Source organism: Anopheles gambiae, chromosome 3, assembly GCF_943734735.2.
Source record: "Anopheles gambiae chromosome 3, idAnoGambNW_F1_1, whole genome shotgun sequence".
Classification (NCBI taxonomy): domain Eukaryota; kingdom Metazoa; phylum Arthropoda; class Insecta; order Diptera; family Culicidae; genus Anopheles; species Anopheles gambiae.
Window position 1 is genome coordinate 48,853,506 of NC_064602.1, and position 15,192 is coordinate 48,868,697.

General features: G+C 35.5%; 1 protein-coding gene across 2 annotated transcripts in view; it reads left to right on the top strand.

Annotated features, from left to right (window-relative positions):
* The window catches only part of LOC1279581 (uncharacterized), a 38,264-nt gene extending 24,732 nt beyond the window's left edge, over positions 1–13,532 (top strand). The window contains exons 14-21 of one of the 2 annotated variants that reach the window (XM_061656045.1): positions 3,759–3,924; positions 4,052–4,206; positions 4,292–4,449; positions 4,532–4,596; positions 5,562–5,724; positions 5,905–6,010; positions 6,187–6,292; positions 11,868–13,532. In XM_061656045.1, the coding sequence (XP_061512029.1) occupies positions 3,759–3,924; positions 4,052–4,206; positions 4,292–4,449; positions 4,532–4,596; positions 5,562–5,724; positions 5,905–6,010; positions 6,187–6,292; positions 11,868–12,145 (1,197 nt within the window). In that variant the 3' untranslated portion in view covers positions 12,146–13,532. Of the gene's footprint in view, positions 1–3,758; positions 3,925–4,051; positions 4,207–4,291; positions 4,450–4,528; positions 4,597–5,561; positions 5,725–5,904; positions 6,011–6,186; positions 6,293–11,867 lie in introns of both variants that reach the window. The other variant, XM_061656044.1, reaches the window with a different exon arrangement.
* The last annotated feature ends 1,660 nt before the right edge of the window (positions 13,533–15,192 follow it).

The following is a 15,192-nucleotide window of genomic DNA, read 5'->3' on the forward strand; positions in this document are numbered from 1 at the left end:
ATAATAATTTTTTCTAGTTTATTAACATTGAACAATTGAAAAGTTTGTTCAAGTTGCTTAATCCAACATTCGGCATTCTCATTCTTTTCGCCACTAAAACTATCAACTAGCCCTTCGATGCATTTGATTGTGTCCAACGGCAGTGGTTGTTGTATTTGCTTCATGTTGGCCATTTCTTGTTTAAGAAGCGAAACTTCTTTTTCCAGCTTCAATTGTTTTAATTTTGCAGTCAATGTCTCAAAGGAACTCGCCGAATCTTCTGTATTGCCTGACGCTGCTTCCGCACATGTTTCAAATTCCAGAGAAGATGGCGTGGTCTGGATAGTCGCCATTTTGCTTTCGGTGTGTGTTGCATCAAATAGCCGCCTGACTTGGGTGATGGAAGCTGATTCAGGCACGGTTTCGCCAACTTCTTTAAGAACACCCATCATTTTATCCTTCGAAATAGATGGCTCCATTGTTTTCTCGTTCGATATCCCACTTCTGAGGTTGTAAGACATTATATTTTATTTTCTGCACAAAGCTACAGGAAAACAGCCTGGCTTGCCAAAATACGTAGCGAGAAGTTCGCAACCTTGTTCTTCTCTCTACGTATTTTGGACAGGCAGCGCGTTCGCGATCTTCAGCTAGTTTGATCTTCTCTGGATTTGGATTTTGGACCAATAGGCCAATGCCCGCAAGCTACCCTGTTCTTCTCGCTATATATTTTTGATAGGCAGTGCGCTCGCGAGCTAGGTTTTAGAACCGCTGATAAACAACTGGTTTGTAAAAAGCAAGGTATATTTCGACATACACAAAATGGATTCATAATGGTTACAATAAATATCACCTAGTTAAAAGTTTATTGTTGATTTCGCTGCAGGAAACCAGTTACTTCGTTGAAGATTATCAGAAGTTTTGCTATAGAAAAAAATGTAGTAACTTCAATTGCCTCACACTATTTTTTTTATTCAGTAGAACGGCTTTGCCGTATTGCTTAAAGTCTCACTATTATAATGATTGCTGTAGCATTCGTTCACAGATTGACATCTTGTTATTTCTTCCTGCCTCATTATTGCTATTGTCATTAGTGATTGTATAACTACTTATGCCTATCAAAGATATAAAAAATGTGATTTTTTGTTTATTGATTCTGTCTGAACATTAACTCTAAACTCTATTTTTCGAGAACAAACAGCATTATTTAAGCAATATCTCATGAAGGATATCACCTATATATCCTGTCAAATTCAAGGTATGGTTAGCGCGAGCGGACGAATTACCAGTAACCGAAAGAGCCAGCTCGCTTGAATTGTTTTGTCCGTGTCCAGCTCATACCAGGCATTTGTTTTTTCTTTACTTTAAACTGCTGGGTACTCATGGTTCGTATTGTAGCATTATTAGTATTTTACTTTTACTTGTACTTGGCGTACCTATACCTCCTACGCAGAAATGTCGGTTTGTACAGGCTTTCCAGATTTAATTCTTTAATTCTCGTTTGTTTGTAACTTTACTTTACATTTTATAAGGGTTTAGTAGCGCAGATTGGTTTTCTTTGATGAAGGATACATATATTCGCGATTGCCATTTATTGTACCGACTAATCTCCATAGTCTAAAGCAGGGGTCTCCAAACTTTTCAGTTCGCGAGTCGCATTGCTGCAAAAATTTAGTTGTTGAGGGTCATTCACGCGTTACTTTTGGTAATGAAAACGTTTAAATCTGGTTTTGACTAGAAAATACTTAATGCATATTTTGAAATTCTGCATTTATCTTTTATGTAGTACCTTGATTGTTGTCTTGCTTTAGATAGAAAAAATAAAAAACTGATGAAAGTTGTCAAACTAATCGCGGGCCGCATTATAGGCTCTCGAGAGACGCATGCAGCCCGCGGGCCGTACTTTGGACACCCCTGGTGTAAAGACATATGGTATATTGTTAATATTTTTACGAGATTGGTTGACCATACAGTGAACCCTCTCTTATTTGAGAGGCGATGGGACTGTCGAATAAGAGGGGTTTTCAAATTACAGAGGTTGAAAGTGAATGAAAGGTCCATCCAAACAAGAAAGAGACAGAACATTTAGTATGCAGCCTTAACTGTTGCTATAGGAAACTGCGAACAGGATTGCCAATTTGAGCATACATCATTCAATAACCATGGCAACACCATACACAAATAAGAGGGACACAGATTTCAGAGGTTTTCCAAATTAGAGGAACAAAAATGTACTGGAAATCAAGGGACTGTGCAAAATGTTCAAATAAGAGAGGTTTTTCAAATTGGAGAGGTGTCAAATAAGAGAGGTTCACTGTATATTGTTTATGATTGATAGATTGCTGTTTTATTTCTTCTGTTCATGCTTTTATGATATATTACTTATTATATTTAGGCAGAGTCTGTTATACGGAACGGAAGCTGTATGAGACCATTGATATTCTAATTTTAAATCTTGATTAAAAATCATACAATATTTAAAATTGTAATACCCTAATCAAGATTTTTTTTGGGTGAATCTATGAATTTGATGTTGAATATAGTTTTAACACTTATATTCATATTCACATTTTATTAGTCTCCCTTATGGTTACACAAAAACTTAAATAATACTTATTACCTATCTTCCTAATCTAGCAAAAATTAAGGCAGCACGGAATTATGGAGGGTTCTTACGCGGGATCGGAAAGAGGATAAGGGAAGGTTGAAAACAAATATAGAGGAGACACAGTTGAATTGACGAATTGCACGAAAGAGGGGGTCATTACGGCCCACTGCTGTTCGGCGGGATGGGATCAGTAGGGGAGGACGGTTACGAAGAACGCGGTTAGGGGCCTAAAAAAGGATAGAAGAAAGGAGGGCTCATTTGGCATTTGATAACATATATTGTCGATATATATATTAATATTGGTGTGTGATTTATTATGTGCAAGTGTACAATTCGATGCCGTTTATTAATATTATAAGTCATCCTAGAAACTTTGTATTATCGAAAAATTATTTTTTTTGTACAAGATAAATTTCTATTATCTTGTAAAGAAAACCTCCTCAGGATTTGCATCATTATTGTTTAGGTTGCATTTGCATCATCATTTACCGTATTTTCTTAGTTCAATGTTTAGTGATTTTACTATTACTTTTGATTGTTTAGAAGATGACGTAATTTTTCATGGCCGGTGTATCTGGAACATAAATGTTAAAAGACAGAAGTATTAATCCATTCAGTGATTATTTCTCGTGTAGTTGTTTTGTTCTCCGTTTTGCTTCTTTTGTCGCGTGATGAGGGTGTATGTGGATAAATAAAACAATGGCGATGAAGTATTTTCTACTTCTTATTTCCGAGTTATGCAGTGGCTTACCTAACAGGTCTAAAATAGCTTCCTTTTCTAATTTTTTGTCATTATTGTCATAATATCATCGTTCTATATTCTTGCTTTTCCTATTCCTAATCCAGATCTGTTTAGTTTTATATAGTCTTTTAGAACAGTAATTGCAAAATCGTACAATGCTTGGCCCATATACCACTGCATGAGTATTTGGAAACCCGAAATCGTTCCAGTTACACCTCTCGTTGGATCACTATTCAGGAGGCAATTTTCTATACAATTGCCTGATAATACGTTGTTATACTTCCGCTGCCTCTGTCGTTATATAATAATTGTTAACAGTTGAACTTTATTTAAAGCGCTTTGTTTTATTTGTTGTAATCCGATTTCTACCAACCAATGTTTAATAACACATGTACTAAAGCCGCATTATATACTGCACTCATTATTTGCCAGAATGCCCGAGCACGAGGTGATGCTGACTATTTGGAAGTTCCCCATTCCTGCCTCCGGATTGGGCGCGAGATAGGAAAAGGGGCGTTCGGACGCGTGTTCATGGCTAGCGCTATTAAATTACCTGGTTTTAGTGGACCAAAAATAGTTGCAATTAAACAGCTGAAAAGTAAGTTTAATCAAACTGCTGTTAATAGTGCATTGATACTAAGAACAGTACGGATTTGACAAGTTAATACAGTTCATTCGGATCACTGTCATTTGATATTTTTCCAATATCCCAATTCCCGTTGTAGAATGCTCATCCAGCGATGAGTTTGACGAATTTCTTGATGAAATCACCATGATGAAAAAGGTCGGAAAACATCCGAATATCGTTGCGCTGCTCGGTTGCTGTACCATCAAAGAGCCGCTTACAATGATAATGGAATACGTTGGCTGCGGCGATCTGGTACAGTACACGCCCGTGTTATTAGCTCGCTAATCGCTTTGTAACATGCAGTCTTAACTTCACCTCTTCCCGCTACCCTTCACAGCTGGAATATCTACGGAAAATACGAGCGAAACACTTAGCAAAAGTTCATCAGCTGGACATAGGAGCACAGTTGGAGAATGCCAACTCGGGACTAAACACTGCACCGGGGAACAATATATTTGGCCCGATGGTGAAATACTTAGATCTATTGCACACATCGTAAGTTAATAAGAGCGACAAAGGGAAGGAGAAGTTTACTACAATAAACCAATGTATCAACATGTTTTCTTTACAACAGCAGCTCCAACTCAGACGCATCCTACATTACGCAAACCGATACAACTACACGCCCTTCGGTGACGGAGAGTAAGTATGCGTATATTTTGGAACGCCACACAACATTGCTATCTGAAACGTTGTCATTTGATTAACATTCTTACCACATTTCCCACGCCTCACATTACATCTGCCTTATCCTTTAATGGGTTTGGTTATCTCTGACTAATTGGTTTACCCAAAGGAAGGAAAACTGAACCCAACGGATGCGGGCGGCTCTATGCATGACAGGCATTTTATTACAGAGGTTTATTTTATGGCACATAATTACTAAAAATTTAAATAACATTATTTTGGTAAATATCATTATTTGATTTACGATACTTTGCGTTGTTCTAGCAGTCAGATAGTTGTGTAAAGTAAGAAAAAAAAATAACTTACAAATTGAAGTTTGCAGAAAAACTAATTTTGGGTATTTAATATACAGTGATATCAGCCTTGAAAATAAAAATAAATGTTAGGATATTAAATAAAAAATAATAAAAATCCACATTGAACTGTTGTGCCACAGCTAGTAACAAACTTCACACGGCGTACATAAATGGTTGCAGTAAAATTCAAACAAAAAAAGCACATTGCTTCACTTCGACTTGAAAATCGAGCGATTGTAATCCAGGTAAAATGCAACTAGATTAAAATACTCGAACGACCACACTTTAGGAAGAGTAAATTTACATTGAATTGCCTGTATAAAAATAGTTAATCTTTTTCTGGGTAAAAAAAAGAGTCCCACTTTTTGTTCTTTGTTTTCCTGTCGTTCCAATCGACTGGCTTTTTATTAGAAGGCTTCTTCCATTTAGCAAGATCTCAACTCTCAACAGCTTACCTTATAACGCCAGAAATGTCTTTCACTAGAATGTTCACACCACTCCAAATGGCATGTTTCAGACAGGAAAAAACGAACATACAATGTAAACGCTAACTCGGTTACTAAACATTATTCCGAGATCGAGTGAGTTAATGTCAACCGAATTTTTGTTTCACGAACTTTATAGCCACCTACACCGCGCTGAGCGGGACCATGGGCGATGAGGATAACAATTCCACCATCGGTAGCTGCTCGCTCGAGTATGTACTTGACCATAAAGAGTTGCATAACTTTGCGAAACAAATTGCCTTCGGTATGGAGCATTTGGAGGGACTTCATATCACTCACCGGTAAGTGGGAATAAAATATCAGGAACAAAAAAGCGAAACTCACAAAAAAAATGATAATACAATACAAAATTCATCCCAAATTCATTTTTCTATATGAGTATATCTCGTACCTGTTAACCCATTATCATCCCTTCTTTTCTCACCCCGCCCTATTTGCTCTCCATCCTGTGTACTTTCCAGTGATCTTGCGGCACGAAACATACTGATCGACGAGCGGAAAACGCTAAAGATATCGGATTTCGGTTTATCCCGCACCGGGATTTATGTCAACACCAGAAACAAAAAGGTATTGTTGTTTTGTGGTACTTTGATCTGATTCATCGGCGAATTCAATCCAAAGTGCCAACCACCGATCGGCAATTGTTAACCGATTCTCACTTTCGCATCTGTCAACGTTTGACGCACCTACACGGTGATTGTGTTGAATCCGGGTGATAATATCGTTCCCCTTTTTCACACCAGGTTCCATTACGCTGGCTGTCTATCGAGGCGATGCGTGATAATCTATACTCCAACAAGAGTGACGTTTGGGCGTTTGGAATCGTGCTCTGGGAAATAGGCACTCTAGGTAAGTATTCGTTAAGATATGTCCCGATATGTCTGGATAGCATGTACAATAAATCGAATATTTATTACAATTTAATGCCAGAAATAGGTTTCGCTATCACAAGCTTCTGTTCATCTCAATTCGCTATATCTGTATAAAGTGTCATCAACACTGGAAACAGTTTCAATCAACAAAAATCAGTGATGCAACCACTATTATCAAACACACAAATTACAAATTGAAGTTCGAGGAAAATCGAATTTCAACTATTTCAATTACAGTGAAATCAACCTTTTAGATTGATCGCCGAAGAGATAATTGATTTGTTTGATGTGCAATCCTTTCGTAATCCTGTCAATCATTTCGTAATATCAACACGTTATAACGCTTATCATTTTAATTAGCGAATGCACATTGTGTGGCTCTCATACCAGATCCTTTATAAAGATAAACGAGAGAAAAATGCACTCAAAGGTTTTGAAGAAATAAAAGAGGAGCAATTTTAGAGAATCAAAGTAAAAGAAAGTAGACGAATATCAATACTGGATATTCCATGTAAAAAATATCATGTCCGTCTCAAAATGTTTTGCACCATTACTAATAGTTTTGTGAATCATTCACACGTTTTTTGTTGGCATTGCACCAATAAAAATTAATAATAATGATCAAATTAACTCAAGCGTTTCTCGAAAATTCGCCCAACGAATTGTGGGAACGATAAATAATAACGATAAATAATTTTCCTACAATGAATTGTGGGAACGATAAAAACAACGGAAAGCATCCAAAAAAACAAAACAGAAAGATGATGTGAAACATAACAACTGAACATACCAGTATATCACACGGGTAGCTGAAATTGGTTTAAATTTCAGGAAATGGAAGCTAGATCCGTTTTACAAAACTGAATCAACCTCCTCGGGGCTACATAGATCGGGAGCAGCAAAAGATTCGAGTGACGGGAAATGGTTCATAATTTCACGCTTTAGTCGAGTGTATTTTAGTTTTATCCTACATTTGATATTATTCATGGATTTTATGATTATGACTATGGTTTATGTAGTATATAAAACATCAACCAAGTTCACTTTAGACAATAAAGGTGAAATTAAAAAAAAAAAACACGATGCTTCTGTTCCGTTTCGAGCCCTATGGACTTCGGAGTGAACCGACGGTCCAGTTACCGCCTCTAGGGATAGGCGTGGCGCTCAATGTGTTAAGTAAATAATGTTGAAACAACACAAAACCAGCTTTAAGAAAATCGCCAGGATAATACACCACCTGCTGAATGAATGAATAAAAAAGATCGATTTTTGCTTCTTCATTACAGTGTAACAATGTGAGAATTTCAATATTTTTACGAAATTTTCATTCAATCCTTCGATTTAACGTGATCCTGAAACTAGAGAACATGTAAACAAAAGAATTGTGGTTTCGATACTATCGAGACAAAAAAAAACTAGTTTTAATTTAGGCAATCAAATCTTTAAATTTTTACGGCTCAAAACACAGTTTACATCTATGAACCAATTAAAATATCTACATTCCTTGTATTTTTTTCTATTCTTTTAACAAAACAATCGCACGGTCTAGCTATTCGTAGAAGACTGCTTGGCACTCAATTATTAGATTTACCTAAATTATGTTTGCAATAATTATAATATTGTCATTGTGGTTTGTAGTTTATGTATTTGTTTCCATTGAATGTGATGTTGTATATTAAAACATTATGCTTGTGGTAATGACATACTTTAATCTTCTTAAAAGAATAAGAAGAAAAGCACTACTGTATAACAGGCTTTGAATAGGGCTTTGCATTTATGTACGGAAATGACATTTACACTTTAAATATTTCTAACGAAAACTTGCAACATTTTTTCACTTCTTTTTATTCTCCGTATCACCAACAGTCCTTACATTCAAAACAATTCAACTTCTATTCATTTCTTTTAATCTTATCAAACAAATTGTATACAGCTACGACGTGTTTTGTTATTCAAACAAAAGTATTAATTTCTTACAGGGTTCTTACAGAATTTTTTGGTTCAATTGTATTGATATCCAATTGGACGATACCAATAAATTATGGGAACGAACCAAAAAACTATGGGATACGATGAATAAATCGTAGACTAGCCCAAAAATTATTGGAACTGACCAATGAATTGTGGGAAACCCTGTGTTTATGCAACAACCGCCGTCGTTGAGTAGAATTTTGGTGATTTGATTATTTAACCATAGCAGCATAGTTAGTCCTGCGTATAGTGTGCTGAGTCGATACCGGGCTTGAGCCTCTATATCTTGTTATCTGGTAGTGCATCCTGGGGCTGAGGCCTGTCCACGCCAAGAACCGCTGTGTATAAATCTCGTTGTGGAACCATCGAAATAGTTTTCTAATTACACCATATTTACGTTAATTTCAACCAATGCAATGGTGCAATATTTATTCTTCTTCTTATTTAGCGCAACAACCTTCGCCTTTAACAGATAAATCGTTCGCTTTTTGTTAAATAAATGTCAAGTTTTGCAACATATTGCTCAACGTTAAAATTTACATCTCCTCTTATGCTAATAAAATTGTTAGGTTAAAAGATACTATTAAACAGACGAGCAGCGATTGATTAAAAAGTAAGCTTTGTAGGATTCTTCCTGAGCTATCTTTAATAGGCTTACTGAACGTAAACAAAAATTAATCTCGTTATTCTTTACCAACCATCCAATTCTTTGTGATCCGCCAGATGGTGGATGGCCTTGATGTTCCATTCCATCAAAAATTATACTTCAATTGAAGTCTTAAATGATGTGTGGTGTTTTTACAGTGAATAAACTACCACTCGTAATTACCATCGTGATTATAGTAATTAAACTTTGAGTTAAAAGCAAATATCAAATACTCTCATTTCAAACCTGCACACTACTAATCAACAATATGCGATAAATAATTACCATGTTACTCCATCATATTCACCTTTGTGAATGTTTTTTTCACCTTTTTTTATGGTCATTATCAAGGTTTGAAAAATTTCCACCCGCTCTTTGTTGCTGAAGCCATACGATTTGCCATCATTGTATTGCAGGAAGATTTGGTTTAAACAATAGCACATGATTTCAATTCATTTTGATGGGATTTATGTCATACAAATGTACTGTGTATAGTGAAATGACATAATTACAGTGTATCATTAATTAAGTTTTCTGGAGAAATTGCATTGTATCGCAATTGAAAACTTACTGCCCTTGTATAACGACTCCGTTAATAATCTGTTATTGGTAATTTTTATCGTTATACTCCGTTGCCCTCGTACAATAATTCAGTTAGAAATATAAACATAAACATAAACATAAGTAGAAACAATAAAGTTCAATTTGTCCGTTGCATTTTTTATTTTGAAACAAATTAACAATATCTAGAGTAATTTGCCAATTGTTGCGCACCACCCAATCATTGCACACTTTGTATAAATTGTTGTTTTATTTCTAAATATTTATAAAACATTGATGGAAACTGACATTCTCCCTATTGAGCATTTCTGTCATAGATTCCATTATCAAATTTTTCGAATTTTTACGAAAATGAAAGATTTCGACGGATTTCGATTAAAACTTTCTTAGATTTTTTAGATAAAATTGCTAAGAATTGTGCCTCATCGAATAAGGTTTATTTCATCCTGTAAACCAATTAACTGTATATTTCGATTGAAATCAATCAAATATAGTCAATTCTCACGATTCGGTGGCAAAATTTTTGACTTTTATAAAATAAAAATAATTATTTCAATCCTCCTTAATAATTGGAACAAAGAGATTGCCTTTTTCATCGTGCCATCACTTTGAAAGAGTTTTGTTCACCATTGGCGTGCGGCAGCAGGTGCAAGTTTTCTACCTATTTTACAAAGAACACACGTGTCCACGTGACACACACAGCGTTGCGTTTTATTCTAAACACTATTCGATTGAAAAACATCCAGTTCAGGGCTCTTTTTCATCGGTTTCAGTGTATTGGAAAGTGTGCAATAATTGGATTTTTTGGATTGGATTGGATAAACAATACGCAAGGGAGTTCCTCCTGAATAATACTAAAAAAAACGATTGAATTTTTGAATAAATTTACAAAATCAGTACTTTTTAACATTATTCATATTTTTTCTCCACCTAAAATTAAATTCACAGACTGTTTTTTAAACAATTTTCATGCCTGTTGCCCAATCAATTCCAACCGCCAGCAGTTTTTTTTTACTGTTTGGAAAATCCCGCAGACCCACATATTCAACAATTTCAACAAGTTATCCTTTTTAGTAAAAAGTTTCCCAACCCTTGTTCTAGAAGTTTTTGTTCTGTTGAACATCTAGATTTGCAAAAGTTTAGTCACAGAAAATAATGATGAGAACTTCAGTTCTATACAACAAAAAACAAACAAACCTTTTTTCTTGCTCAGTCCGTACAAGATCTAAACCCAGATTTAAACGTTTTACTTGACAAAAGAATCGGCCCAAATAATCTGTAAAGAAGAGAAAGCTTATACTAAAAGAAATGACTGGTCCACTGGTTCCCAAACAATTATATTTATAATATTCACCATGCAATAGTCGAGCATTTTGAGAATTTTCCATTCTTCATTCTTGGGTTATCAAAAAATATCCTCTGATTTAAAGAAAAACTAAACCAACTACATTCATTACTCATTCTGCCAGTTTTCCACCCTAGCAACATGGTTTTCTTCTACAAAGTTAGCATTGATAATATAAATTTGTAGAAACCATTTAAAACTGCCGAAAATGACGCAAGTCCTTAGCCTCAATACTTGGTAAGACAATGCTTCTTTAGCGAAGGATAAACGCACGATTTACATAAGTAATGTGGCGATTCGTGTTTGTGCTTCTTTATTTCGTTCACTGTTACATTCCCCGAAGAAGGCATGCTTCAACTAAAGCTTCCATCAATTTTCCTAATCCGTTTCTAAGACGGCCCACAAATTGGGCAATCTAAAATTGGACATACAATGCTGCGTCATTGCATGATCAGTTTTTTTCTCCACGATTTTGCAGATTTCGATCACTTTCCCTGCTACTGTGGTGTGTTTGTTTTCCGGTTGCAGGCCATGGATTTGACTCCGGAGAGGGAGAGTGGCCGGGAGGGCATGAAAACGAATACAAATCGTTATTGAAAGACAAAGGTCAACATGTTTTACGTGGCGGCCGCGGACATACCGTAAACATTTGCGCGAAAATTTAATTACACTTGTAAACTTTCCGAAACTTCATGTGGTTATGCAACTTATCTAGGACCGCTTAATTTAATGGTTTTAGCGCAACTTTTATCGGTTGGTTTTATACAGTTGGTTGGCAATGCACGTTCTAACAACATTTGTCCTTCCATCTTTGAACAGTACTTGATAGAATATGCAAGTAGAAGCCAACGCAATTAAGCTGGATGAAATAAAATCTAAAATAAATTCAGATTGGATTTGAAACTATTTTCAATTAATTTATGAACATACATTCTCCAACCTCGGCTTACAGGAATTGTGATTTTTTACTACACCAGTACAAATCACACATTAATGAACAAAAATGTATATGTTTTACTCTACTTGCAGGCGGCTATCCGTATCCTTCCGTAAGCAATCATGAGCTGTTTGCCTACCTGCAGGAAGGGAAGCGATTGGAACGACCGGAAAACTGCACAGTTGATGTGTACGACTTGATGTTGCAGTGCTGGCGTGAGGATCCAAACGAGCGGCCATCGTTTCAGCAGATATCAAAGCACCTTCAGCCCCACAAGAAGATTTACATTGATTTCAACGAAATTGAACCGACCTACGTATTTCCACCGACCAGTGATCAAATACGATTGGCCATAGCGAACAATAAGTGAGACCATTGTGTCCACCGCAAACCATAACAAAGAAAGTAAAGAGGCGAATAAGGTCAATTGGTTGAAAGTCTCTATAAAAAAAAAAAAACAAGAAAGACGTGTACATGTGTGTATACATGCAATGTGTGTGTTTTACGTCCTACAAATCCCAATACACAATGTTTCATGTTCCAATCACAAAGCAAACGTCTTCATGTGCATCTAATTGCATTCTACCCACCGTTGGAAATGGAAATGTATTGGTGTATATGTATGTACTGTTGATGAACGTTAATTAAACCATGTGGGTTTTGAAGGTATAATTGGCCAATTTTGCCATCATTCCCCCAGTGACACTTACTTTTGGTCAAACGCACAAGGAATAAAAAAATAAGAAATAAAAAAAAACAAAAGCAACACACTTTAGCAAGGTATGGAACATTTATCTGTTTGATGTTTTTTCAGGACCAACCAATGATCGAAACTAATTTAAAAAACACACACACACACAAAACATGACTGTGATAATGATAACATAATTATACATAATATTCAGTACAAAAACGTACGGTAATAATACAATAAAAAATCTGCTTCTTTTTCTTTTTTTTGCCATAACATTCGTTGTCGGTGTGTGGCTGCTTAAGCCACTCATGGCCTTGGCTATTGTTAGTATGATGGAATCGGTCTATAAGGGGCTTCAGCCCATAACGAACATCCTGTTGGATCGTGAGAAATACAAAACCTACTGTAACTTTTATGAAACGTTTAATGAAATGGTGACACGTTGGTTAATTTTGATAGAATAAATTGTAATTTAGTATAATTGAGTGTATTACCCATTGTAGTAATTTACAGTAATTTAGTAATAATTTAGATTAATTAATTCAATCCTTTACGTTTTTTTTTCATTAAGTACATGACGGCCTACGACAGGTTTAGCCTACTTGCTAAAGAGTAATATGGGTATAAAACAATGCTTACCGTCTGCTTTTATATAATTTTTACAAAACATGTTGCTAATGCAATTCAAACAGAACTCAATTTTGCTGTGCATCCGGGAAATATGTTTCATATAGAACGAACAATGGAGCACTTAAACAGTTTACATACTTATAAATCCTGGAAATGTAACCAGCGTAACATGAAATGAGCTTTTCAATTTGTGTATTGTGCACCTTTGGTATGAATGTTATGCAAAACAAAAAAACACATCATCGAGGAGCTTAAGCAAAGTATGGAACAAAACTGACAAAAATAGCACTGTGTTGACAATTTGTATACAAAACAAACGAACAAAGTAGCAAGATAAGATTTCAATTTTATGTGGTTTCCAGTCAAACTGAGACGAAAAGGAATAGAAATAAATATTTCAACATTGTTGTGAGTTTCATGTTGAGTAAAATTAGCTTTACCATGTAAAAAAAAAATCAGTATTTTTAAAGGGTAAAATCAGTCAAGTTGTACATCCGAAAAAAATCTCTGAACAATGATTTATTTATTGATTATGTGTATTTATTTTTGAGTATGTTGGCTATTAATAATTATTTATTGCTCACAATTCAATTTCAACACTAAATTTAATTGCCAAACTTTACAGACAAAGCTGAAACAAAAATATTGATCAATTTTACAGGATTCAACAAGTTTAAATTAATTGTCAACAATGTATTTACATTTAATTCTACCTAACCATACCAACCAATCAGACATTTCGCCATCAATAGCGTCACGCCGTAAAGCATGCAGCCGAAATCGATAACATTCGATGACATTCATCCATACAAAAGCAATCTGTTTCATGGCAAATATTTTTAAGCTATGTGCACCATACAGGAAAACATTGAAGTACATACATTTTAGCGTAATATGTTTCAGCAGTGTTGATTTTGGCTATTTTTTCACCCTTCCCGGCGTGAAATTATCTCGATATGTCTGGGCGCACGGTTTTATTTACGGCATGTCATCCTGAATGTGCAATATAAAGCAGTTTTTTGGTTTCATTAGCTGCCAACTATTGAGCTCCAACTGTATCTCTATCACACTTGCTACAAGCAATCACTCAAATTTCCCGCTGAGTAATACAATTTTCATCCAAAAGCATACATTCTCAACTAATCTTCATGTTAAAAAATAAAATGTTTATTAAAACATATCACTTAAGTCTATAGAACATTAGCGTTACGTTTAATGTAGGAGGTGGTCGACGTACAGTGGATTAAATTGAACACTTAAGATGGGATACTTTTAAACACATTACTTAGGGGTATTGATTTGACATTCATAAACCATGAATATTGTCAAACTTACGGCCAGCGAAGACTTTTAATCCGACACACAAATAACTTTTGCATTCATGTGAATGAATCAAAAACAGATTTGAGTGAATGTCCTTGATTGCTTTGATTTTTTGTACTCAATCAAAGATCAAATTTAAACACAAGCCCCTGCTATTGACTATCGATCTACGGGACCCCTAAAGCGATGGGGCACCAGGCGACCGCCTAGTGCGCCTACCATTAGATCCGCCGCTGCTCGAAAGTTTATTGCATTATTGCAGCTTTCCCAATTTAAATGTAAATCGCAATCGGTAAAGAAATTCAAAAACTAGTGCACATTGCAGTACTGCCACTGATAGCATACTCCACGTAGATGGGCCATGATGGAATGGTAAGCCCCTAATCCTCCCCAAACGGATCCACAACACCAGGATTGTGGAAGTATATTAATTTCTTTCGCATTCCAACATACTTAAAACGTCATCGCGCAGAACTTATTCAAAATAGAAAGGAAAGGTATGAGGAAAGTGGGGCAAAATGGGCATGTGGAGCAAAATGGGCACCCTCTATTTAAGCATTATTTGACTACAAAGATACTTTCCAATGCTCAAAATGTATTCATTAGAGTGTTCTATGAACACCATGTAAGTTTCATAACCCTTACATAACAAATAACCAAGAAAAATGCAAAATAAGGTTTAGTAGCATATTGATAAATAAGCTTAAACCATTGTCACAGAGATGCGCTGAAGTTTTACATGATATGTTTTTAAGTACATGATATTTCTT